This window comes from Chanodichthys erythropterus, chromosome 7 (assembly GCF_024489055.1).
Source record: "Chanodichthys erythropterus isolate Z2021 chromosome 7, ASM2448905v1, whole genome shotgun sequence".
In the NCBI taxonomy this organism is placed as follows: Eukaryota; Metazoa; Chordata; class Actinopteri; order Cypriniformes; family Xenocyprididae; genus Chanodichthys; species Chanodichthys erythropterus.
In genome coordinates this window covers 44,575,956-44,601,746 of record NC_090227.1, presented here as the reverse complement: position 1 = coordinate 44,601,746, position 25,791 = coordinate 44,575,956, and the positions used below count along the sequence as shown (strand labels likewise).

At 37.7% G+C, this 25,791-nt stretch overlaps 3 protein-coding genes and 1 long non-coding RNA gene across 5 annotated transcripts; 1 reads left to right on the top strand and 3 right to left on the bottom strand.

Moving 5' to 3' along the window:
• Positions 1-905: 905 nt before the first annotated feature.
• zgc:123258 (uncharacterized protein LOC641502 homolog) lies at positions 906-9,372 on the bottom strand. Its single transcript, XM_067390698.1, has 17 exons — positions 9,216-9,372; positions 9,002-9,112; positions 8,124-8,306; positions 7,955-8,044; positions 7,738-7,871; positions 7,510-7,661; positions 7,344-7,440; positions 4,867-4,968; positions 4,175-4,256; positions 4,030-4,104; positions 3,581-3,637; positions 3,451-3,504; positions 3,195-3,294; positions 2,856-2,936; positions 2,615-2,775; positions 2,301-2,334; positions 906-1,267 (listed from the first exon to the last, which is right to left on the bottom strand). Exons 1-17 carry the CDS (start codon positions 9,264-9,266, stop codon positions 1,227-1,229), a joined length of 1,605 nt encoding a protein of 534 aa, XP_067246799.1. The 5' UTR covers positions 9,267-9,372; the 3' UTR covers positions 906-1,226.
• A 295-nt stretch (positions 9,373-9,667) lies between these two features.
• On the bottom strand, positions 9,668-14,551 carry LOC137023007 (CDC42 small effector protein 2-like). The gene is made up of 5 exons (XM_067389514.1): positions 14,403-14,551; positions 12,984-13,187; positions 12,732-12,827; positions 11,689-11,767; positions 9,668-10,123 (listed from the first exon to the last, which is right to left on the bottom strand). The coding sequence occupies exons 2-4, from the start codon at positions 13,035-13,037 to the stop codon at positions 11,693-11,695; spliced, it is 225 nt and encodes a 74-aa protein (XP_067245615.1). The 5' UTR covers positions 13,038-13,187; positions 14,403-14,551; the 3' UTR covers positions 9,668-10,123; positions 11,689-11,692.
• A 709-nt stretch (positions 14,552-15,260) lies between these two features.
• mibp2 (muscle-specific beta 1 integrin binding protein 2) lies at positions 15,261-18,928 on the top strand. 2 transcript variants are annotated; one of them, XM_067389512.1, is made up of 8 exons: positions 15,261-15,502; positions 16,082-16,172; positions 17,027-17,075; positions 17,171-17,351; positions 17,428-17,499; positions 17,625-17,731; positions 18,492-18,586; positions 18,669-18,928. In XM_067389512.1, exons 1-7 carry the CDS (start codon positions 15,477-15,479, stop codon positions 18,578-18,580), a joined length of 615 nt encoding a protein of 204 aa, XP_067245613.1. In that variant the 5' UTR covers positions 15,261-15,476; the 3' UTR covers positions 18,581-18,586; positions 18,669-18,928. The 2 variants fall into 2 exon arrangements, with proteins under 2 accessions (XP_067245613.1, XP_067245614.1); XM_067389513.1 differs by lacking the exon at positions 17,027-17,075.
• A 2,985-nt stretch (positions 18,929-21,913) lies between these two features.
• LOC137023005 (uncharacterized) lies at positions 21,914-24,549 on the bottom strand. Its single transcript, XR_010895456.1, has 3 exons — positions 24,249-24,549; positions 22,672-22,827; positions 21,914-22,252 (listed from the first exon to the last, which is right to left on the bottom strand). It is a non-coding gene; the product is annotated as an uncharacterized lncRNA (long non-coding RNA).
• Positions 24,550-25,791: the final 1,242 nt, after the last annotated feature.

Here is a 25,791-nt window from a genome sequence, read left to right as displayed (position 1 = left end):
GAAGTTGGAGGAGAAAATGAGATGGAGTTTTTCTACCGCGGTACTTCTGTTTACATCTTGTGTGACCTTTCCAACATGATTACGTCATGCGTGGAGCATCACAGAGCAGTGCAAGATGATCATTTGTTGTTAAAAAGTATATAATTTTATTTTTTTTAGTAAATGTCCGATGGTTTCTCTAGATGAGACTCTTATTCCTCGTCTGGGATCATGTAGAGCTCTTTGAAGCTGCACTGAAACTGACATTTGGACCTTCAACCCGTTGAACCCCAGTGAAGTCCACTATATGGAGAAAAATCCTGGAATGTTTTCCTTCATTTCTTTTCCACTGAAGAAAGAAAGACATGAACATGCATGACATGTGGGTGAGTAAATTATCAGGAAATTTTAATTCTCAAGTGAACTAATCCTTTAACTTACCCACACCACCAACCTGTCCAAACCTCACCCGTATCTCTGCTCAGTTAGCAGCACGAGTGTTTCACAATACAACATCAACACAATAAGTATACTGGATAATAATGATAATATAAAGATTGTGGCAACCGCAGTTCCTGTACCATGATAGTCTTTGAAGTACATGTCAATATTATGATGGTATATGAATATGGAAATCATCCAGTCATTAGTATTGGACCTGTGATGCGTGAGGAGCTGCAAACATGCATCAGCGGGTTCTTCGCTGTATTATTATTAATTATGCACAAGAACTCCAGTGTCAGTGACACACACACACACACACACACACACACACACACACACACCCACACACCCACACACACCTCCAGCAGCACCTGACCGCTTCAACACACACACTCAAGCACACACTTTACACACACTTTACACACAGTCAGTGTCTGCAGCAGCTGAAATCATCAATGATCCACTGTTTTGTTTTCATATTTGTATTTAATTCAATGACAAAGAAAAAGAGTAAACTTCATTACTGTTTTGTGGAATATTTCAAACATTACGTTATAAAATTATCACATAAAAAAAAAGTGAAAGACCAAAAAATTTAAGGCCCCTTAAAGAATCATTTTCAGACAGTCTGATATTTTAGTAAAGTGTCCCAGTGTGATGATGATGATGATGATGATGATGATGATGATGCTTCATCAGTCAGAAGCAACGCTCATTATTCCCATCAAATCATCATGAAGATTTACAGTTGGCATGTCGCTTGCAGCTCGTGTCAGAGGGAACACGGATCAGTCACGGATCCCTCAGCAGTTCCTCACTTCTCCGGCGTATCCAGCGGCTCCATCTGAGGAGACACAGAGACAGACGTTACTGTAACGCGGCGCATGTCCTGTGTGTGTTAGTTGTGTGTGTGTGTGTGTGTGTGTTACAGTCAGTTGCATGTTTAAATGATGTTGCCTATGAGGCAGTGACATGCCATGCAAAGGAAAAATATAAAACTAAAGTTAAAAAGAGTTTAAAAATTGGCTTTTAAATGTATTAAAATTTGCATGTAAAAAAATAATGTCTCTTTATTCTGTACACAAGAATGTGTGTGTGTGTGTGTGTGTGTGTGTGTGTGTGTGTGTGTGTGTGTGTGTGTGTGTGTGTGTGTGTGTGTGTGTGTGAAATCTGCATAGGAATGTTTTTGCTAACAAATCAGGATTGTTTAATAACTTGAACTAAAATGAATTTTAAATTTATGATTTAAAAATTTAAAAAATGTAGGAACTACTAGAAGTGGAAAGCGCACATACACAAAAATAATTTTCAATAATTTTATACATCAAGTTCTCCTGTGAGAATACTTACGAATAATCCATGGAATCATTATTGAACGAGACCCACTGTTTGTATAAAAAAGCTAAATTGCTTCAGAACGAATCACTGTTGTCGTTTATGACATTAAAGTAAAGTGATGTTCACACTGACAGGAACTCCACAGCAGAAAGCAGCAGAGCTCCACCTTATGCAAATGAGCAGTGAAGTGATGCGACGACAGTAACACCTGATTGGATGCCACCACTGAGTGAGAACAAATCAACGGCAGCGATTTAATCACTGTCAGTGTGAATTCAGCTTAAAGAGGATAAAATCAGATGCGTTACACTCTGATTTTACAGTCAGTGACTCGTGTGTTAGTAACAGAAACTGAAAACATCAGGCAACTGATAAACATGCTGGAGAAACAGAAGCAGCTCATCTCTGACACACACACACAATCTGCGTACTGTAACGCCACCTAGTGCTGTACAGGAGTACTGCAGGAGAGGAGGAAGCTGAACAAACACAACACAGACAAGAGCAAGAGTGACGAAGACTAAAACAAGAGCTCAAACCTGATAATAAGGGCTTCCTAGACTCGTCCAGAACCTGATGGAGACATTTAAAGTCTTATAACACAGCAGTCTTAAATTAAAACACGTCTCACTCACACAGACAGCCAGAATCATTGTTATTGCTTAGAAAATATGTAGTCATTTTTAGAGTTTTAACTTGCTCTGCCATGACAGTAGTTAACTTGAGAGTGGAAACGTCAGTGCACTGAGGCTGGAAGCGCTCGACAGTGACACACACGTGACGATCACATCCAGACTGTCTGCAGTCAACAAGAACGGAATGATGAAGAATAAATCCTCTCGCCGAGACTCACCTTACAGCTGGTACCGGCCCAGAACTCTTTGAACTCCTTGCGCACGGAGGCGAGGATGGAGCTGGTGAGGAGCGTACAGGGAACCAGGTAGAGCAGAGCGGGCTGACCCATCTTAGACACCAGCATGACCGCAAACGTCACCACGAGACCCGCGGCGTACGCTAGAGTACACAACAACACACGGTTAGTGCGCTCTCCTGCTGCGGTTCAGGCAAGAGTGAGCACAGATCTGCTCTCGTACCGACAGCGCAGGAGATGAAGTAGGTTCTTCTGGAGTTTCCCGTCCACACGTCAAACCTGTGGCAGTACGCCACCAACAGCCCTGCAGAGAGAGAGTTTGCCTTCTGAGACATGACCTTTCATGAGCCGTTTGTGAATGTAAAAGATCAAAGTGCAGAGTTTTTGTATCCCAAAATAAAGATCTTGGATGAATGTGAACCCATTGCAGGAGACTCTAAACAACATTAATAGCATAATGGGGCACTTTAACGTCACTCATTCATCTTGGAGTCTGTCGGCGTGAGGTTGGATCAGGTTTGGTCTTGATTTGACAGCGTTGCGTCTGTGTAAAAACTCTGACCTGGTATGATGATGTCACCGTAGCCCAGAATGGAGAACTGCATCATACACAGGTTCTGAGCCACCGCAGAGAACTGTGGGATACGCATCACTACAGGCAACTGGAAAACACAGACCGTGTGAAACACATGAGACACTGCGTAAACTATATTTTCAGCCAGTCACACATTTGAAGAACTTCATTCGCGTACATTCAAAAGCTCCTTTAGGGGATGTCCTCGTTTGTAAACATGGCATAAGGAGGAAAAATGTCTTACCTTCTCATAGGAGGACGTCGGGTCAGCTGGAACCACCACCCCCTTGCCACCACCCTAGAGACAGAAGCAGTCGCTGGAGTTAGTCGACTGTATGACACACACACAGATCACATGACAGGGTCACACTCACCTTTCCTCCACCTGCGCCCGGACCGAGAGCGACTTGCACCATGATGCTTTCTCCGTTCTGAACACACACACACACACACACACACACACACACACACACACACACACACACACACACACACACACACACATATTAAAGCCAGCATGAAATCAAAACGAACAATTGTTTTTATGTAGTGTTTATTCTAAATGATTCATCATTATTGTGTTAAATTCATGTTCCTCAATCGTGAATCAGAATATCTTCCTCTTTCAGCATCTCTTCTCTTCTCTTCTCTGATGAGGGCGGGGCAACCTGTCACTCACATGAGATCCACCAATAGCAAACCACAACCATCCAATCAATTCCACACAGACTAAATCAAGCCCCGCCCTACATTTGTTCTTGTTTGAGAAGCGTTTCACTCGGATATACGGCACAATAGAGAAGAAGCTTCATCTGATACTCACAGGCGTCAGGAACGGCGTGATGAAGACGAAGAAGACGTCGTAGAGGAGCAGCAGACTCAGCAGAATCACACAGATCTGCAGGAAACAACAAACACACGTCAGACCCGCAGCAGAGCAGCGCCGGTCCGCTGGAAACACGCCTCACCTTAAAGTTGGACAGGCTGATGGTTTTCAGGAAGTTCAGGCAGAACGCGATGCCCAACAGATCCTGAAGAATCCAGATCCACCTGAACATCAGAGCAGAAGCGCAGTAAAACACTTCATTAGTCACATGTTTGATCAAGTTTGCAGCATTGATTCTGTTATTTTCCTAAGATTTAGTCAGAATAATCTATTTTATAATTATGAAGTAATAGTGATGCAAACAGCTGTTAACAGAACACACACACACACACACACACACACAAAATATAAAAACACACTGAATGCAGAACTGAGAGAACTCAGAATGCCCACAATGAATTCAAAACGATGAAGGGGAAGAAAGAAATCTCTTTTGAGCGGACTGTAGCTGAACGATCTGATGCTGAGCGACAAACTGCGTGAATCACTCTGTGTTGAGTAAACGGCAGCATGACGCTCAGAAAACAAACCACATGCTATAAACACCCACTGACTGGATCAGGACAACAGTGCTGAAGAGTGTGTGTGTGTGTGTGTGTGTGTGTGTGTGTGTGTGTGTGTGTGTGTGTGTGTGTGTGTGTGTGTGTGTGTGTGTGTGTGTGTGAGAGTGTGCGTGCGTGTGTGTGTGCGTGTGTGTGTGCGTGTGTGCGTGTGTGTGTGTGTGTGTGTGTGTGAGTGTGTGTGTGTGTGAGTGTGTGTGTGTGTGTGTGAGACCTGTCATCATTCCTGTACACGCCCCAGATCACGGACAGTGTGATGCAGACGGCAGCGAGCAGCAGCGACCGCACAGACACGCTTCTCTCACGGAAGGACACACTGGAAAAAAACAACACACACACACACAGATCATAAAAGCTTGACAACAGCAGGACGGTGTGGAGTTACAGCTGTGTTCATACTAGCCTGAACTAGTACCAGAGCATGTAGTGTGCACACTAGTTTCTGTTATTTTTTCATCTGAAATGTGAAAATCAAAGCAGCTTATATAATGTGATTATCATCAAGCACACTAAACATTTGAGTGTGTGTTGAACGACAGAGGAATGTGAGATTATTGTACAGCTCATCTCACACACACCGCTAGTTTCAGTTTCACTTTAAATAAATCACTTTAGGTTTAGTGCTTTAGGCACTCCTGCGAGATTCTGTCCCTCGCATTCATTCATGTCCCGCTTAACAGTTATTGTTATAGTTATTATTAGTTAGTGTTATAGTAACAATTATAGTTATTGTTACAGATACTGCTATAGTAACCGTTATAGTTACAGTTGTTGTTATAGTTCTCATTACAGTTATTGTTAGTTACTTTTATAGTTACCGTTATAGTTATTGTTTTATTACAATTATTGTTTTAGTTACAGTTATCATTATAGTTATCGTTATAGATACTGCTATAGTAATGTTACAGTTGTTGTTATAATTATTTGTTACAGTTACTGTTATAGTTACAGTTATTGTTGTAATTTTACAGTTATTGTTTTAGTTACAGTTTTTGCAGTTATTGCTATAATTATTGTTACAGTTACAGTTATAGAAATCATTAGTTATAGCTGTCGTTATTGTTATCGTTACAGTTATTGCTATATTTATTGTTACAGTTATCATTATCATTGTAGTTACAGTTATTGGTACAGTTACTGTTATAGTTATCATTACAGTTACTGTTACAGTGACGTTATATTTAGTGTTATTGTTAGTTATCATTATCATTACAGTTATTTAACAGTTACTGCTAGTTATTGTTACAGTTACTGTAAGTTATAATAACAACATTATGGTTACAGTTATCATAACCGTTACAGTTATTATAGTTATGTAACAGTTATTGTTATAGTTTCTGTTACAATTACTGTTATCGTAATCGTTATAGTTACAGTTATTGTTATAACATTACAGTTATTGTTTTAATTTGTTATAATTTCAGTTATTGCAATAATTACTGTTACAGTTACTGTTATATAAATCATTATAGTTAAGTCATTATAGTTATTGTTATCACTATATTTATTGTTAGTTACGTTATAGTAATCATTATAGTTACAGTTATCATTACAGTTGCTGTTATAGTTATAGTAACATTATATTTAGAGTTATTGTTACAGTTATCATTATAGCCATTTTACAGTTATTGTTAGTTACAGTTATCTAACAGTTACAATTATTGCTACTGTTAGTGATAGTAACATTATAGTTAATTATCGTTATCATTACAGTTATTTTAGTTATTGTTATAGTTATGTTACAGTTATTGTTATAGTTACAGTTACCATTACAGTTATTGCTATAGTTACTGTTATAGTAATACTAAACATAATAGTTAGTTATCGTTACAGTTATTGTAATATTTATTATTACAGTTACTGCTAGTTATAATAACGTTATGGTTAAAGTTATCATTACCGTTAGTTATTACTAGTCATTAGTTATTGTTATCGTTATATTTAATGTTACAGTTACCGTTAGAATTATCATTTCAGTTATCACTATATTGTTTTGTTACAGTTATCATTATAGCCATGTTACAGTTATTGTTAGTTACAGTTATGTAACAGTTACCGTTATTGTTAGTTACTTTTAGTGATAGTAACATTAGTCGTCATTAACGTTACAGTTATTATAGTTACAGTTGTCATTACAGTTATTGCTATAGTTACTGTTATAGTAAAAGTAACCATAATAGTTAGTTATCGTTACAGTTATTGTAATATTTATTATTACAGTTACTGCTAGTTATAATAACATTATGGTTACAGTTATCATTACCGTTACAGTTATTACTATAGTTATGTTACAGTTATTGCTATAGTTACTGTTATAGTAATCATTATAGTTAGATATTGTTATAAAGTTACAGTTATTGATATAATTACAGTTATCATTTCAGTTATTGCTATTTTTATTGTTACAGTTAGTTATAGAAATCATTATAGCTGTCATTAGTTATTGTTATCGTTATATTTAATGTTACAGTTACCATTATAATGTTACAGTTATTATAGTTACAGTTATCATTACATTCATTGCTATGGTTACTGTTATAGTAAAAGTAACAATTATAGTTAGTTATCATTACAGTTATTGTTATATTTATTGTTACACTTACTGTAATGGTAACCATTATAGTTATCGTTACAGTGGCGGTTTTATTAACCGTTAGCGTTCGGTGAATACATGTGCGTGTGTTTGTTCACCTGAGCGTCCCGCAGCCCACAGCCGTCATCAGAGAATCCAGGCAGTTATAGAGCGCCGATGCTGACGCCAGGCAGAATATGACGATGATCACATACACTACAGGAGAAAACAAGCATCAGTCACGTTCCTGGTGTCACTTCCTGTAGCTGCTGCTGCGAGACTCACCCAGCCACTTGTAGAAGAAGTACATCAGCACCAGCATCACACACATCATGGCCACGAACAGCAGCACCTTCAGAGGAGAGTAGAGCGAGAGCTCACCGCTGTCGGACCGGCCGTCGCCCGCCTCAGACGACGGATCCGCGGCCTGCCTCGCCCTGGACACACGCAGACGCAGCGTCAACACTCTGTCACATGACACGTTTAATGGCCTGAACCTGTGATGTCACTCACTTTTCTGCTGCTCCGCTCCAGAATCCGCCCATGGTCACCGTAAACACGGCGATCAACAACATGACGATGATGCTGGCGTCAAACGACGGCACAGGTGGAGCGTATAACCTCACCTCCATTCCCTGAGGAAACACCTGAGAGCAGAGACTCGCCATCAACACACACTCTCTCACACACACACACACACACACACACACACACAGAATCTTTTCCTCACCTTCAGCGCATCCAGGACGTCCCGGTATCTCAGCAGGGCCAGAGGAATCTTCACCTTGCTGTACTCGGACTCGTTGGCCGCTGGCGTCACCTGGTGAGATGGAGTTCAGACACTGAGGGTTCACACTGTGTTTGAGGTGAAAGCAGCAGCAGATCAATCAGACTCTTACCAGATCAGTATTGCTGGCGATCAGAAGCACAGACGCGTCCAGACTCTGAGCGACCAGAGCTTTCTGACTGAACTCACAGCCTCCGCGCATCACCACCACAGCCTTACCCTTCACAGAGCCCGGGGTCACATGACTCGCATCACACAGCTGACTGGACGTCAGGTTCACCAGCGGATAGCCCACCTACACACACACACACACAGTTGGGTAAGCCAACTGATATATTTGTAGTAGATTCACGTAAGGCCCTTGTTACTGTAAAAAAAATAATAATTTTTTGGTGCGCCAAAAAAACAAAATAATGACTTATATAGTGATGGCCGATTTCAAAACACTGCTTCATGAAGCTTCGGAGCGTTATGAATCAGCGTGTCGAATCAGCAGTTCGAATCATGATTCGACACAAAAGATTCGTAACGCTCCGAAGCTTCCTGAAGCAGTGTTTTGAAATCGACCATCACTATATAAGTCGTTATTTTTTTTTTTTTTTTTTGGTGCACCAAAAATATTCTCGTGGCTTTATAATATTAATATTGAACCACTGTACTCACATGAACTGATTTAAATATGTTTTTAGTACATTAATGGATCTTGAGAGAGGAAATGTCATTGCTCAGGCCTCACTGAGCCATCGGATTTCATCAAAAACATCTTAATTTGTGTTCTGAAGATGAACGAAGGTCTTACGGGTGTGGAATAAATTACTTTTTTTTTATTTTTGCGTGAAATAACCCTTTTATAGAAACTTTATTTTCGCTAAACTTTAATAAATCGTTAAATTATATCAGTTTCATGATTTCAGTTAATTAAGAAATGCTTTTTGATTGCTAAAATGTAATTTAAGCATAAAAACACAAGATAATCTGAAGTGGTCTCACAGCTTCAGTCGGGCTCTGGGAGATGTTGCTCCAGCTGGAGTTGAACACCAGACAGTATTCCCGGACTGTAGGTCCATTCGACACGCGCAGAATCGCCTCCTGACCGTCGACCTGAGACACACACACACACACACACACACACACACACACACTCTCGCTGATTCACTCATTAATGGCGCTTCAGTTTCTGACAGACTCGACATGTTCAGCTCACCTGAGAGAAGAAGAGCAGCAGCAGGAGGAACATCGACTCTTTCACCGCCATCACTGAGTTTCTGCAGTCGTGTTTAACTCAAAATCCTCAACTCACTTTCCAAGTTTCGCTTCTGTCATGTTTACAGGGACGATAAATGCTTTCACTTCCTCTTCCGCGTTCAGACGCTCGATCACATGAGTGTGACGCGTCACACTCAAATAGAAATAGAAATAAAAACTTTTATAATCTCCTCTATTTGTACTAATATATATATATATATATATATATATATATATATACTTAATAGATTACACACTTAAAGTGTTTTTGATGTATTTATTTCCTCGAGAGTTTATAAACCTGAAGGTCTGGAACTCTCAGAACTGACAAAACCTGAAAAACCAGAGGTTTGTTCATCCAAGAATGTGTGATTATAATAATATCAAACACGAACACAAAGTTTTACAAGGTTGTAATTTTATTTAGGCATCAGAATGAAAATGATCACGATTTGTACAAAAATACTTTCCTGTCGACGCGTCCCGTGAGAGCGTCACAAATATTACAGTCGGGTGCACATTTCAAGTTTACGGCACATTTAAAAGATAAAAACAAAAGAAGAACATCCCGTGAGCCGGGGAACATGGGAAAGGTACAAAACGTAACAAAAAGCGGTTCTTACAGACCTAATACCAGCGTTCGGTGTGTGAGTTTGTGTGGCCAGCCACCAGTAAACCATGAGATAAATAGAGATTCATGGGAAACTCTGATCAGAATATTGATCCTCACACAGTAATCACGTTTCTGATCAATCTCTACCGTTACAGGTCGTTTGTACAGAAGCAGTTAAAGATCAGCAGTGCTTTCATTACAGATATCTACAGCCGTCGACGCCAGCGCTGCTCCAGTGTCTTCAGAGGACGAGCCTGAAACACACACACACACAGGGATGTGAGCTTCAGGACACACAGACACGTGACGGATCTCTGAGAACACACAGGACTGGATCACGTCACATTGATTGTTTTCTTTATATTATCAAGCAGAATTACAGCAGAACATGATTTGGTGATTTAAATCATCAGAGGGTTGAACTGCAGCAGTGGAGCTTGTTTCTGTCACCGAATAAATTGTGACTTTTAATCTCACAATTCAATCTCACAAGTCAATTCTGAGAGAAAGTGCTGCAATTATCGGAGAAAAAACAAACGGAAAAAAAAAAGAAAAAACTGCGAGAAAGAAAAAGACATTTAAAAGTCAGTTTCCTTTTTTTATTTTTGTTCTGTGGCAAAACAAATATATAATTGCAAGATTAAAGTCAGAATTGTGAGATAAAAAGTTGTAATTACCTTTTTTTATTTTATTCTGAGACAAATAAAAACAGAATTTCGAGATTCCAAGAAAAAAAAGTGTCAAAATTGCAAGTTTATAATTAATGAATCAGAGGAAAAGCCAGGATTGTGAGGTATAAACTCGGAATTACACACTATAAAGTCGGAATCGCAAGATATTCGTTTGGACTTGCAATTACCTTTTTTTTTTATTATTCTGTGATGAACAAAAAAGGGGAAAAAAAGCAGAATTGCAAGAAAATTTTTCTTTTTCTATTGTTATTCCGTGGCAAAAATCTCCCACAAAAAACAGAATTACAAGATTAAAAGTCAGAATTGTGAGATAAAAAGTTGCATTACCTTTAAATTATTATAATTAAATTATTCTTTGACAAATAAAAAAACTTTTTGATAAAAAAAGAATTGTGAGTCTCATATTTTATGAGAAAAGAAAATGTTAAAAAGTTGCAGTTTCTTTTTTATTTTGTTCTGTGGAGGAAAAAAAAAAAAATATATATATATATAAAATTTTGAGATGTAAACTCAGAATTCCAATAAAAAAAAGTCAGAATTGTGAGTTTATAATTTGTGAATCTGATATAAACTCTGAATTTCACACTATAAAGTCGGAATCGCAAGATATAAGTTTGGAATTGCGAGAAAAAAGTTGCAATTGCCTTTATTATTTTGTTATTCCATTTCACAAAACTCCCACAAAAAACAGAATTGCAAGATTAAAAGTCAGAATTGTGAGATTAAATGTTGCAATTACCTTTTTTTTTTTTTTTTGTTATTCTGGGACGGAAAAAAATCAGAACCTCGAGATGTAAACTCAGAATTCCAATAAAAAAAGTCAAAATTGCAAGTTTATAATTCATGAATCAGAGGAAAGAAGCCAGGATCGTGAGATATAAACTCGAACGTGTGAGTTTTAAAGTCCAAATCACAAGACATAAATTCGAAATAGCGGGGAAAAAACTCTTTTTTTTGTTGTTGTTATTCCATGGTGGGAAAAAACAGAATTGTGAGGGGAAAAAGTCTGGATTGTGAGATTTAAACTAGGAACTGTGAGAAAACATGCTTTTTACTCTGTGGCAGAAACAAGCTTCTACAGATCAAAGGTTCCTCCGTCCTAGAGTCACCCCAGTGAATGCAGTCACCTGACTAGCCTTGAACGCTCTCCGCTGTGCCGTTCCCGTAACCGCCTTTGGATTTCATCTGCGCTTGCACCGAGTTCACCTGCCGAGACAGACGGACAGAACACATCAGGTGTTTGTTAGTCAAATATCCTCTTCCCAAACTCATGTAAATCCTGCTGATTTCTGAGGAATCTCAGGAAAGGTGTCCGGGTCACATTACGAGACAAAACACAGAAATTAGAGTTAATGGTAATATTTTTGATGTTTAATAAGTATGCAATAATATTTTGTATAGATAATGAAAGTTTTTTTTACATTTGTTTCTGCATTATAACATTTTAATTTCAATCAATTTATGACAATAAGCACATTTCTCTACGGTAGAGGATTAGGGCCAAACAATAATAAAAACATAAAACCATCCCGAGTTAAAGTCATTATAATGAGAGATTAAATTGGATAAATTGAGAAGAAAGTAGAAATAAAATGCTGAGAATAAACATTACATTTCGAGAAAAGTCACAGTGTTTCGAGAAAAAACTCATTACATTTCAAGACAATTTTTCTCAAAACGCAGGTTTTTTCTCAACATTTTATTTCAACTTTTTTTCTTGAAATTTAATGAGTTCAATCTCTCATTTCAATGACTTTAAACTCGAGATGGTTTAATTTTTTTATTACTGTTTGGCCCTAATCCTCTTCCGTACATTTCCCCCCTAAATTCTCATTACTGTAATGGCAAAAAAATAACGATGATGCTTTATCATTTATTTATCATGGGAATGTGTGTTGTACTGAATTTAATTTATGCAGATTTAACCCTCTTTTTCAGCCTGGGATGTCTTTCAGTAACCTCCGCCTCATTCATGTTATTCTTATAAAAGAATGTCCGTTTTCGAATTATTTTTTGTAGAAAGTGTAAATCAGTGCAAGTATATTTTTTTCTATGCAAACTCAAAACTAAGAGACGTCATGATTTAATATAAATGTGTTTGAGAATATTTTACATTTAACAAATGTTGCAGTGCAAAAAATGTAGAGAAATATGTCCGAGTCATACTCACAGCTGGCATACCCATGTCTCCAGAGCCCACGTGCGTCATGTGAACAAAGTTTGTGGGTTCTCCAATCATGGAGCGATCTATCCTCCGCCTCCGCTTCTGCAATTCACACACAACACGAGAACAATGAGCCGAGACACAGGGAGACAGGCTGCGTCGAGCCTCTGACGGGTTCGGCTGGGATCTGAGTCTCCGCTCACGCCGAACCCTGGACTCGTAACAGCTGAAGCGTGTGTTTAGCGTGTTTTGACTCACGGGTTGCGGCTGTTCAGCGACGCAGCAGCTGAAACACACCCAGAACTCTGTCATGCTCCTTCTGCAGAGACTTCCTCCCGATGACTTTCTTTTCTCTCTTCCTGTGTGTCTTGCAGTATCGAACCTCTCGCTCAGCGGCCACAAGCGTCTGCCGGAAGCTGATTTCACATGTGAGGCGTCGCTGATGGGGGTCACTGGATCCTCCTGAAAGATGGAGGACATCAGCATCACACACACACACACACACACACACACATGAGTACCTGTTTAAACATGTACACCAGCCCTCAAATGTTTTGAATAATTCAGATTTTTTAATGTTTCTGAAAGAGTTTCTTCTGCTCACAAGTCTGCATTTATCTGATCAAAAATACAGTAAAAATTGTGAAATATTATTACAATGTAAATTAGCTGTTTTCTATGTAAATATATAGTAAAGTGTAATTTATTCCTGTGATCAAAGCTGAATTTATTTGATAAAAATACAGTAAAATCACAAAATATTATTATAATGTAAATCAGCAGTTTTCTATGTGAATATATAGTAAAGTGTAATTTATTCCTGTGATCAAAGCTGAATTTTCAGCATCATTACTCCAGTCTTCAGTGTCACATGATCCTTCAGAAATCATTCTGATATGATGATTTGATGATCAAGAAACATTTATGATTATTATCAGTGTTGAAAACAGTTCAGATTTCAGTGGAAACTGTCATAAATGACCACTTGAATCAGTAAAATAAAAATAAAAAAAATAAATTAATATTTTTATTCAACAAGGATGCATTAAATTAACCAAAAGTGGCTCTAAAGACATTTAAATAGAATATAATGTTACTAAATATTCTATTTCAAATAAATGATGTTGTTTTAAACTTTCTATTCATCAAAAAATCGTGAAAATTAAATTATATCACGGTTTCCACACAAATATGAAGCTGTTTTCAACATTGATAATAATCATAAATGATTCTTGATCATCAAATCATCATATTAGAATGATTTCTGAAGGATCATGTGACACTGAAGACTGATGATGTAGTTTTGATCAAAAACCATCAAACTGCAGATGATCATCGATTACATTATTATCAGATCAAATCTGATTCTCACACGACAGATTCTTATTTGGTCTTAGAATATAAGTGCCGCGGTTTAGAGCTGTTACAGGTGTCAGAAGCTGTTAAATATTACATAAATAATTTATATTCATCTAATATGAATATATACAAACGCGCAGCAGGAAACCTCAGCCACAAACTAGCATGCTAACAGTCAAACAAGCTCTCGTAGAGCACAGTTTAAGGAACAAAATTAAATTGAGTTGAAAAGACAATCTTTAATAACACAAAGTGCGCCTATAATAACTAATTTTTGTCCGAAATGTTTAAATAAAAAGGGAAGATGTGATGCCTTACCTCGAGCACTTCCTGAAAGTGTCTGTCAGAGAGCTGACGGTGACTCCGCCCTCTTCCGCCGCGCTCCGTTCAAATAAATCATGGGATATGTAGTTTTGTGTAGTGATCGCGCCGCATTTACCTCAAATATTGTTTAACGTAATTTCTTTTTCATTTTGATGAACTAAAACTTGAAAACCCGCCATGATTTTCATGAACACGATATAAAACTGTACCTGATGATGAAAGCTCGCCTTCTCCACCAGGGGGCGCCGCTCATATAATGTTTTATTGCTTCAAACTCCTTTCGATTCAGGAACTGTAATAAATTAATTTATTATTTATTGATTTAAAATATTTGCTGTTTGTTTGTAAGAACTTATTATTATTATTATTATTATTACAAAAAGGAGAGTAACTAAGATGAGTCTGGGAATTTAGATTTTAACATTTATAATGCATAATTTTGAGGCGCATGGCAGTTGCATATTTTAAGTGTTTGTTCTGAAGAGATTAATGTGGAATGTGGATCCAAATGAATCCATGTAAGGGATAAACGGTTCATGGAAAAACACTGAACACTTCACGAAACAAAAAGAAACAATTTACATCTACAAAAAAGAAGTTGAAGTATAAAATATCTAGCCAAAAGAAATACCAAGATTCGTCAAATTAAAAACATCAGTTTTTCTTTAGTAATATATAAAAAATTCCACTCAGAATTGCAAAGGAAAATCAGGAAACACAAAAATATGGTTTGACTGCCTCACTCGTGACACCCACGCTGGGCGGAGCTTAAGCACCGGCTCTCTGATTGGTCACGTGTGGTTTTGCGTTGGCCTGCTGCGTTTATATAGCCAATCAGCGCGCAGCAGAGAGTAGTGTCTGAACGGACGCGAGCACACGAGTTTCTCTTGGTGGAAGATCGCGAGGAAGCGCCATCGTCCAGCTTTCATTGACCGTCATGGAGGACTCGAGTAGTTGACATTTCCTTTAACCTTCTCTTTTCACGCTTTCCTTCGTACGGTCATCGATCCGTATTTGGTGTAATTAACGACTTTTCGCACATCGACGCGCGCCTGTCTCAGTTTGAGGATGAAGCTCATCATCGGCATCGGAGGGTGAGTGTGAGCGCGTGCTCGATGCTGGCCGCGTGGTGCGCGTGCCACTCATTCTATTTGTCAAAGAAATCACCACAGCAACCGCGTTTCCCGCCAGAGTACCTCAGTTAAACGATCAGAAAGACTTCACAAAGATTCTGAAGCGTGATTCATTCATGCGAAGTGAAGACGATTTAAAAATGAGTCTCGGGAATTAATGTCGCTTCAGAATCTTTGTAAAAACAGTAACGCAAAAAAAGTAACTACGGTAAATCTGCAGACGCTACGATTACTTTTGGTAATGTAACGTAACCGTTACTTTAGTTTATTCCACATGTGATGCACAGTTTGTGTTATTTATGTGGTGTTTTTTTTAATGTCTGTAAATTATAATGTTTTTATGTTTCATTTAACATCTGTCTGAAGGAATACAGTTGAAAATCAGCCAGTTGTTAAATACTGTAAAGCAAATAATGTAAAGTAAAGGCGTGGCACTTCTGTATTTTGGTGCTGAATGATTGACACATTCATATTCGCATCTAAATAATAACTCAATGCATGTCCAAAACAATAACGTGATGCATATGTTTCGCTCCACAGGGTCACAAATGGGGGTAAAACGACACTGACGGACAGACTGATCAAGAACCTGCCCAACTGCTGTGTGGTCCATCAGGATGATTTCTTCAAGGTCAGTATAAGCAGAAACCAGAGCTTTACATTCAGCTGTAGGGCTGGGCAATGACACACATTTCACGATTCAATTCAATATCGAACTCAATTTGCTTCGATATATCTTCGGTATAGTACAGTTACAATGTAAACCATCTCTCTCAACTAAAGTTGTACACTAAACAGGAACCCTAAAAAAAAAAAGTAGCTATCATAACACATGTTTTCTTGACCGGTTTATTCAAACGTGCATTAATATTTTAACTATATATTCATTATATCTTTGCTTAACCCGTTCAATATTTAATCTCGAGTTATTTTTCTAGCTAACTATCGAGTTTATAGACACAATGTCTTTTCTGAGGTAAATTATGTGACATTATTATTCTCAAACTGTTTTATTGAAATCTTTCCACGGTTGAAACACTGATCCATTACGTGATCCATGAGACGTGATTCATTTCAGTAAGTTGTTCGGAATCTTTCAACATCCCTTCTGATGTTCATGCATGTTTCTTTGGTGCTGCAACCTGTAGTAAAGAGACGATCAGTTCACGAAAGCCACAAAAACACATTTATTGACTGAATTTAATAACATAAACAGAATTTGATAGCCGAGGCTTTGCTTTATATCAAAAGTATCAAAGATGATTGGATCGCAGGAACTACAAATAACGTTTATAAAGTTTTGTTCATTCATCAACTGAAAACAGCATCTAAAAGATCGATTTAAGAATCCAAAAGGGTTCATCAAAATTAAAATCGAGCATTTGATATTCCCAGCCCTAGTCAGCTGTTTCTCAGGTTTAGCGGTGGTGTCGGGGTGATCCGAGCACAGTGTTCTGGAGTGCATCTCATTGGTGTATGTTTCAGCCCCAAGATGAGATTGAAGTTGGTGAAGATGGCTTTAAGCAGTACGATGGTAAGCCAAGGGCTTGGTGCGTGTGGTTTTGCATGTTCATTTAACCGAGACGCCTGTTTGCGTGTCCCCTCCGCTCATTTGTGGTGTGTTTGCAGTCATCAGCGCTCTGGACATGGACGCCATGATGAGCACCATCACCGCCTGGCAGCAGAACCCCGTCAAGTTTGAGCGATCTCACGGCGTCAACATCAGCCTGGACTCGGAGATCCTTCCACGCGCTCGGGATGAGGACGTTCATATCCTGATCGTGGAGGGTTTCCTGCTCTACACCTACGGGTGAGTGTCGCACACACACACACACACGCGATCGAACACGATGTGCTTTTACTGAACGCTGCTTTCTTCTGCGCAGACCTTTGATCGATGTGTTCGACCAACGATACTTTATTTCCATTCCATACGAAGAATGCAAAAAGAGGAGGAGGTGAGTGTCACGCCTGCTGCGTTTGGAGGAGGAGATTCGACACACACCTGAGCTCACTCTGTGTGTGTGTGTGTGTGTGTGTGTGTGTGTGTGTGTGTGTGTGTGTGTGTGTGTGTTTGTTTCAGTTCAAGGAACTATGCCGTCCCGGACCCCCCCGGTCTGTTCGACGGACATGTCTGGCCCATGTATGTGAAACATACTAAAATCATGGAAGACTCAGGAGTTGATGTCGGTAAGTGTCGCATCTTGAATTCTATTGCTATTTTTCCATCCAATTTTTTTTTTTATATTGCATAAAAAATGCTGGATAAAAACATAAGCACTCAATTGAGGCGGATGATGTTTTATCATAAAAAGTCAAATTATGACATTCTGTATCACTTAAAGTGTTAATTATGAAATTGACAAAAAGTTGAAATTATGACAAATTAAGTAAAATTATGAAATGTATGTAATTATGACTTGGTCATAATTACGACATAAAAAGTGAAAAGTTGAAATTACAAACTAACGTTAAGTTAAAATTAAGACAAAAGTTGAAATCATAACTTAAGCTGAGTCAAAATGATGACTTTTCGATGTTTTATTTGATAAGACATGCGCATAAACACATTTACTGAATAAATCCATCATGTGACTTTGCCTCAGCAGAGGCTGTGATTGGATAACTGGACTAACCAGCGCACCAATCACATCGCAGCATCTCACATGTTTGGTTCTGAAACGTCACAGTCTGTCAACAGAATGATTTGGTTTAATTCCCTCCAGAAGCGTCTCGCATCTGAACGCAAGATCACATGACAGCGTCTGAGACAAACTCATTTATGATGGAGGAGAAAAGAGCCCGATTAAAACGACTTGTATTTTAATTTCTGATATGAAATGAGTTTTGTTCTCTTGAACACATGGGATGGAAACGCTGTGTTATCCACAAATGATTTGTCATATATATACGAAGTCATCCCTAATATCCGTTTGTTTTTGTGTTTCAGTGCAACTAGACGGAACCATGTCTAAGGAACAGCTGTACAACCTTGTGTACGGAAACATTCTGAACCGCATCCAGAAGGATCTGCCCTGAACAAAGGTACACGTTTACACCGACGCTTTCGTCCAGAGCGACCTCATCACCTCTTCTGTTCAGTGATCATGTGACGTCTGTGTTTCAGATCTGTTGATCGGCTTCTGCAGGAGGAAGCGTTTTATATGGACTCCTGCGCAGCAGCGTATACTCCGGCCCGCGGCCCAGACGGCGTCTGCATCGCTGTTGTTTTTTATCTGTTTTTATATCCTCTGTATTTATTTATCATCACGCTGTTATAAAGCTACTCGTCTGTATCAACATCAGGACTGAGAATGATCATGCATGGTTGCAGCTACAAGCACATAATAAAATGAAGCTCCTGCGACACGTTTGTTGGTTGTTTCTCTTGAGTGATTCATGATGTTTAATAAAGGGTTCATTCATGCAAAAATTAAATGATCCGAACCCAACAGAATGAGGTTCATCTGCTCTTCATTGTCATGAATGCAAACGCTGACATGAAAATAGTCTTAATTCCAAGTGTTCACTATAATTGCATAATTAGTGTATACTTTCTCCTGGTCACGAAGTCAAAGCAGTTCAAACGCTCTGAAGACTTTGGCTGCGTCTGAAGTCACACTTCTCTATTAATATAGTGGGTGAAAAACTGAATTCACAGCACTCATAAAAAAAGGCTAAAAGTCTCGATGACCTACTTTTTCTGCTGAGATACTGAAGTGTGCATACGATGGACACTTTACTATCCCATGAGGCCACGGGAGAGTATTTTTATGAATGGCCTTGGTAGGTCACGTGATAATGACAACATGGCCAGGTCACATTAATACTGTACAGAACTTTTTTTAGCAGCTGCAAAGTAATTTTCATGTAATAAGTGCCTGCTTGAGAGAGTACGTGATTTAGTATCTCTAACACAGCAGGTCAGGTAACTAAGGTAACAACACATGCTCCTGCCTGGAGATGTGTGTGATGTTTACTGCACATTCAGAGGCTGTGACTGTTTTGGCCGACGGCGTGTTTATGTCGGTCGGTGAGAGCAGAGCTGTCATTATGGTTTCCCTCATATTTCTTTTCTTGAACACATCCTCTCAGACGCTCACCACTAAACACGGCCCTGACTCACTGCAGCACTGGATGTGTTGCATCACCTCATTAAACTGAGCTGTGTGTGAGTTTAGAGATCATCACTGGAGCACGAGTTAGAGAAAAACCTTCTGAAATCATGGATTCTTCAAGTTCATCTGCTGAGAAGCCCATCTCCACCACATAATAAACAAATGCTTTTGTAAATCATAAAAGGTTGAAATGATGACATTCTATATTAAAGTGTTATGACAGCTGAAATTGACAAAAAGTTGAAATTATGACAAACTAAGTCAAAATTATGAAATATAAGTGAAAAAGTATGTGAACCACTTGCAGAATCTTTGAAAAGCTAAACATGACTCAAAACAGGCTCAGTTCAGCCAAACACTGTCACAACCCTCACTGAGATACACACAAACTAACACACACACACACACACACTGAGATACACACAAACTAACACACACACACACACACACTGAGATAACACACACACTAACACAACCCTCACTGAGATAACACACAAACTAACACACACACACACACTGAGATAACACACACACTAACACACACACTGAGAGGAAAAACACTAGCATCAAACACCAACACAGAAAATACAAACTTTTCATCTTTACAGTTTGAACAATTTCAGTGACTTCATAGTAATATTTTCTTCAAAGAAAGATTGACATTCTTTCACATGATTTATTTACATTTTTAGAACAATTTTTAAAGGTAAATGAAAATTAGCAGTTTGCTTCAATAGTCTGTAGTAATTTACGGAATTACAGTAATGAGTTACATACATATATGTGTGTGTGTGTGTGTGTGTGTGTGTGTGTGTGTGTTCACTAACAAGTCTAAAACAAGACACCTGCTTAGCCTTTCAGCTGAAATTGCAGTGTTTGAAAGGCACAAGTCTGAAATCTATTCTGTTCTGAATGTGTGGTTCACAGTTTTGACAGCAGTGTGTTAGCATTTGAACAAAGTGCTGTAAATCCACAGTGTTGTGCAGGTTGTGGTTAAAGTCATGGGATAAGTGTGTAGAGTTTTGAAAACTGTGTTCAAGCAATGAAAAACGAACTAGAGTTTGGTCCACATGAACTGCTGCTGTGCAGACTGTAGTTCGAGTTTTGCACATGTGACTCCAGTTGTGCCCACTGCCGTTTAGCCATCGAAAAAAAACTGTAATAAATTCAGCTATTGTTTTGTCTCGTGAACTAAACGCAAACATCTTTTATGTAAAATATCTTACTCAGGACAGTACTAAAGAAAAAATAACATGCATTTTGTATGATCTCCCTTATTTTATTAAAATTATGCACATTTTCACAGATTCTGCAAGTGGTTCACATACTCTTTCTTGCAACTGTATATCATAATTACGACATAAAAACTGAAAATTTACATACCAAGTTGAAATTACAAACTAATTAAAAATTGACAAGTTAAAATTATGACAAAAGTTGAAATTGAAGTCAAAATTGTTTTTTGTAATTGACAAAAAAGTTGAAATTACGACAAACTAAGTCAAAATGATGACATAAAAACTCATAATTATGACATAAAAGTCAAATATGACAACCTAAGTCAAAATTATTACATAAAAAGTTGAAATTATGACAAACTAAGTTCAAACTAAATCATAACTTAAGTTGTAATTGTGACAAAAAGTCAAAATTATGACTTTTCGAAATTGATTGAAAGTTGAAATTGATATAAGTTTAAATTATTACAAAATAAGTCAAAATTATGACTTGTAATTATGACAAACATTTGAAATTGACATACCAAGTCAAAATTATGACAAAAAAATCAATATTATGACATAAAATGCTGAAATTATTACAAATTAAGCTAAAATTATGACTCTTGTAATTGACAAAAAGGCATAATTATGACAAAAAGTCAAAACTGACAAGTCGAAATTATTACAAAAGTTGAAATTAACAGTCTAAATTATTACATAAAAAGTTACAATTATTACAAACTAAACAAAAATTATGACTTTGTAAAAAGTAGAAACTGACATACCAAGTCGAAAATGACAAAAAGTTAGTACAAAGAAATTAGTACAAATTAAAAAGTCATAATTATAACAATTATAGAAACAAAAAGTCAAAATTATGAGTCAAACCTCTAATTCTGAACAGAATTTTAGAACTTTCTTAGGTTCTAAAGAACGCTTTATGCCAAATAGGTTCTATATAATGAGACATTTCATGATACTTTCATGCTATTTGATTTTTCTAAGTTGTGATTATGACAAAAAGTCAAAATGATGTTATGATATAGAATGTCATAATTTCAAATTAATTTCTTAAATTGATCACTTTTTCAATTATGATTTAGTGAGACAATTTTGACTTTTTATGTCATAATTTCATTTTTTTTAAATCTCATAATTATGATTTTTGTCATATTCCAGATTTACTAAAGTGTGATTTTTTCCTCTGTGGCACAAACGGACTTCCATAGAGTTCAGTGTTTTAGAAGCGTCTCTGACAGCGAGTGAGATCCAGCTGAAGGTCAGCGAAGCTCGTCTGGACGTCTCGGTCATTATACACACTCATTGTGTCCGGCGTGAAATGAGTGTGTGTGAAGAATGTGCTGTTCGTAAACCTGAAATAGACAGAAAACACAAACTGACCCCGAACCCACTGACCACAGCCAACCAACGGCCACATTCACATAACGCCTGATTTACCACTGTACCCTGAAACAAATGTGGGTCATGCAGAGGCCTGTGGTCATGTGATTCATCAGTGTGTCTGATCTCTTCACTAATGTGTTGAAGTCTACAGCTATTGATTTATCATTTCAGGCCCATGGAGCTTCTGTCTGTCGGCTGTTCTGTGTGTGTGTGTGTGTGTGTGTGTGTGTGTGTGTGTGTGTCTGAATGTGTGTGTGTGTGTGTGTGTGTGTGTGTGTGTGTGTGTGTGTGTGTGTGTGTGTGTGTGTGTGTCTGAATGTGTGTGTGTGTGTGTGTGTGTGTGTGTCTGAATGTGTGTGTGTGTGTGTGTGTGTGTGTGTTTCCTCACACTGATGTTTTCAGATGAAAGTGAGTAACTGAATGTTCCTCTGACGGAGTGGAAGGTTTTGTTCGGCTTCAGCAGAGAAAACATCAGATTTCTTGAGTCACGATCAGCGGTCGGGAAGCTTCAGTGCGGAGCTGCTAAAAATGTCCAGGAAATTCCCTGGAAGAAACAGTGAGCTCATGCCGGACATCTGAACATCACTCCACTCCTTACACAATTCTACATGATATTTACACAGAAAAAACAAATGTCATTTTTACATGAAAAAGTTTGTAAAAACGAAGTAAATTCTATATTAGTCAATTTAAGCTTGCAGAAATTAAAGTGTAAATATGAACATCATAAAATGAAGTAAAACTACTCAACTTTTCTGATACTGGTGCTCCCATCATGCACTGGGCCTTGAGTAATTAATGAGGTCGATTTTTCACGGTTTTATCATTGCTTTTGTAGTTATGTTCAATATCTTGCCATTTTGTGATATTTGGAGTTCATTTTCTACTCAAAATGTCACATTCATCGAATGTTACTGTCACTGTGTGTTGTGAACTTCTAATATGTAGTTATGATGTTTACACAATATCTATTGTATTATTTACTTAGAATTGATTAATGTACTTATTACTTTACTTCTAAATAAAGCATACACTTTAAAAGCATGGTTTAATTCAGTGTTATATTGTTTGAGTAAAATGTATTACAAATTTACTTTAAAAATATGATTGTGTTTTACAGTGTGTATAAACTGTATCAGCATTGGATGTTTTACACGATAAACGTAATTAATGCAATTAGTGCAGCATCTGTTGTTGTTTTGTAGTGACTTCCTGAGGCTCTGATTATGATTTGTTCCACTTCCTGCCGTTTGATCTCGTGTGTCTGACCCGAAGTATGGATACTTGAATAAAAAGTGTCAATCTTCACTTAAAATATAGAGATTCTAAATTTAACAAATTAAATTAAATTAGTTTTTAGTATAGAAAATAAAGCATTAAATATATTTAAACTTGAATTAAATAAACTTAAATATCAATATTAAACTTGTATAATATGAATTTAAGTCTTTACACAGTTGCTGATTTTCCTTATTTGCCGTGAGTTTCGTCACAGATGAAGGCGACACTGAGCTTTATATTCGCACGTGTGTGTCATGTTTCCCATCCGCCCGTCAGAGGTCACGCGTGTCGAGGGGCCGCGTGTGTGTGTGTGTGTGTGTCAGTCAGCTCCGTCTGTCAAACACACACACACTCAAAACCAGTCAATAATGATATAATTAACTGTGAATCTGGAGAAAACATGAGGAACAGAATAGATTTAATAGTGTTAAATAGCTACTGCTCTCATATGCACTTAAAACAATTTTAAATAAGATGTTAAACATGAAAGTATTAAGCAGTTTCTCTTTATATAGAACCTATTTGTCATAAAGGGTTCTTTAAAATGGAGTCGAGAACCCCGGAGTTCAGTATCAGCGTTATCAGCTGGAGTTTACAGTTTGTTGAGCAGTAATCCGGCCTGTTCAGCGGTGACCTTTTTTAAATAATTAAGGATGATGAAAAAAGAAAACTAATAATCATTACTGTAAAGTTTCCTGGCGTTTTGGAGCAGAGTTTGTGCAGAATGAAGCGTCTCCTCCTCCAGTTCTGGCTCAGGTTCAGGTTCAGCGGTTCACTCACACAAACACTCACAGAGTAAACAAGACAATAAATCCTTGTGTTAGACACGTTCACTGTGAGACGAGACGAAACAACCTCAGAAACCTGATCAACAGCATCACAATCACATCTGCACAGAACAATGTCCGTCCGTCTCTCTCTCTCTCTCTCTTAATAACATGGTTTGGTTTTCTGGTTTAATCAAATGTTCCTTTAATGTTTCTGCCGTTGCCACTTCAAAAGCTGCATTTCTACATTTACTTTCCAGTGAAACCGCTGCATTTTTCAGCACAGCACATGTGCATTAGTTTAATTTTGACTCACATATATCATGATAAATGACAGAAGCCACAGTCCATGTGAACACACACAAACACATACAGAAAAACACCTGAGGTTAGTTCACCCAAAAATGAAAATAATGTCATTTATTACTCACCCTCATGTCGTTCCACACCCGTAAGACCTTCGTTCATCTTCAGAACACAAATTAAGATGTTTTTGATGAAATCCGATGGCTCAGTGAGGCCTGAGCAATGACATTTCCTCTCTCAAGATCCATTAATGTACTAAAAACATATTTAAATCAGTTCATGTGAGTACAGTGGTTCAATATTAATATTATAAAGCCACGAGAATATTTTTGGTGCTCCAAAAAAACAAAATAACGACTTATTTAGTGATGGTCGATTTCAAAACACTGCTTCAGGAAGCTTCGGAGCGTTATGAATCTTTTGTGTCGAATCATGATTCGGATTGCGTGTCAAACTGCAGAAATCACGTGACTTTGGTACTCTGAACTGCTGATTCGACACACAGATTCATAACGCTCCGAAGCTTCCTGAAGCAGTGTTTTGAAATCGACCATGAATTATGCACATGATTTATAAATTGAGGGAATAAATTAGTAAATTGTGCGCACAATTTTTTTTTTTTTTTCTTGCATGTCATGTGCAGGGCTCCCTACTTCTAAGCAAAGAACTTGGTCGTGAGTATATCAGGGCCTTGAATCACGTTCAGTCTCTCGTACGTTACACGAGCTGTAAGTTCCTGGCTGCAGTTCACTTAACGGCCACCGGTGTCGCTAATAATAAGGGTTTCTGCATTCTGTTCTACCATGGTACTGCTTTGTAGAGGTTAGAGGTCATTACACACACACACAGTTATTATAGTTTAGTTAGTTTTGGATATTATTGTTAACTAAAACTAACAATAAAACCATAAATAAACTTTCGTTTCATTACTTAAAATATAAAAAGCCCTTAAACTTATTTTATTTCAGCTATTTGCAAGGCAACAGTTCTCATTTTCATTAACTTGATGTACTAAAATAGCTAAAGATAAAACTGAAATAAAAACTACATAAAACATAAAAATGACTAAAACTTTAACTAAAAGTACAATGAAAGCAGAAAATGTCATTTGAAATATTAATAAAAACTAAAGCAGTCTCTCACTGGCACACACA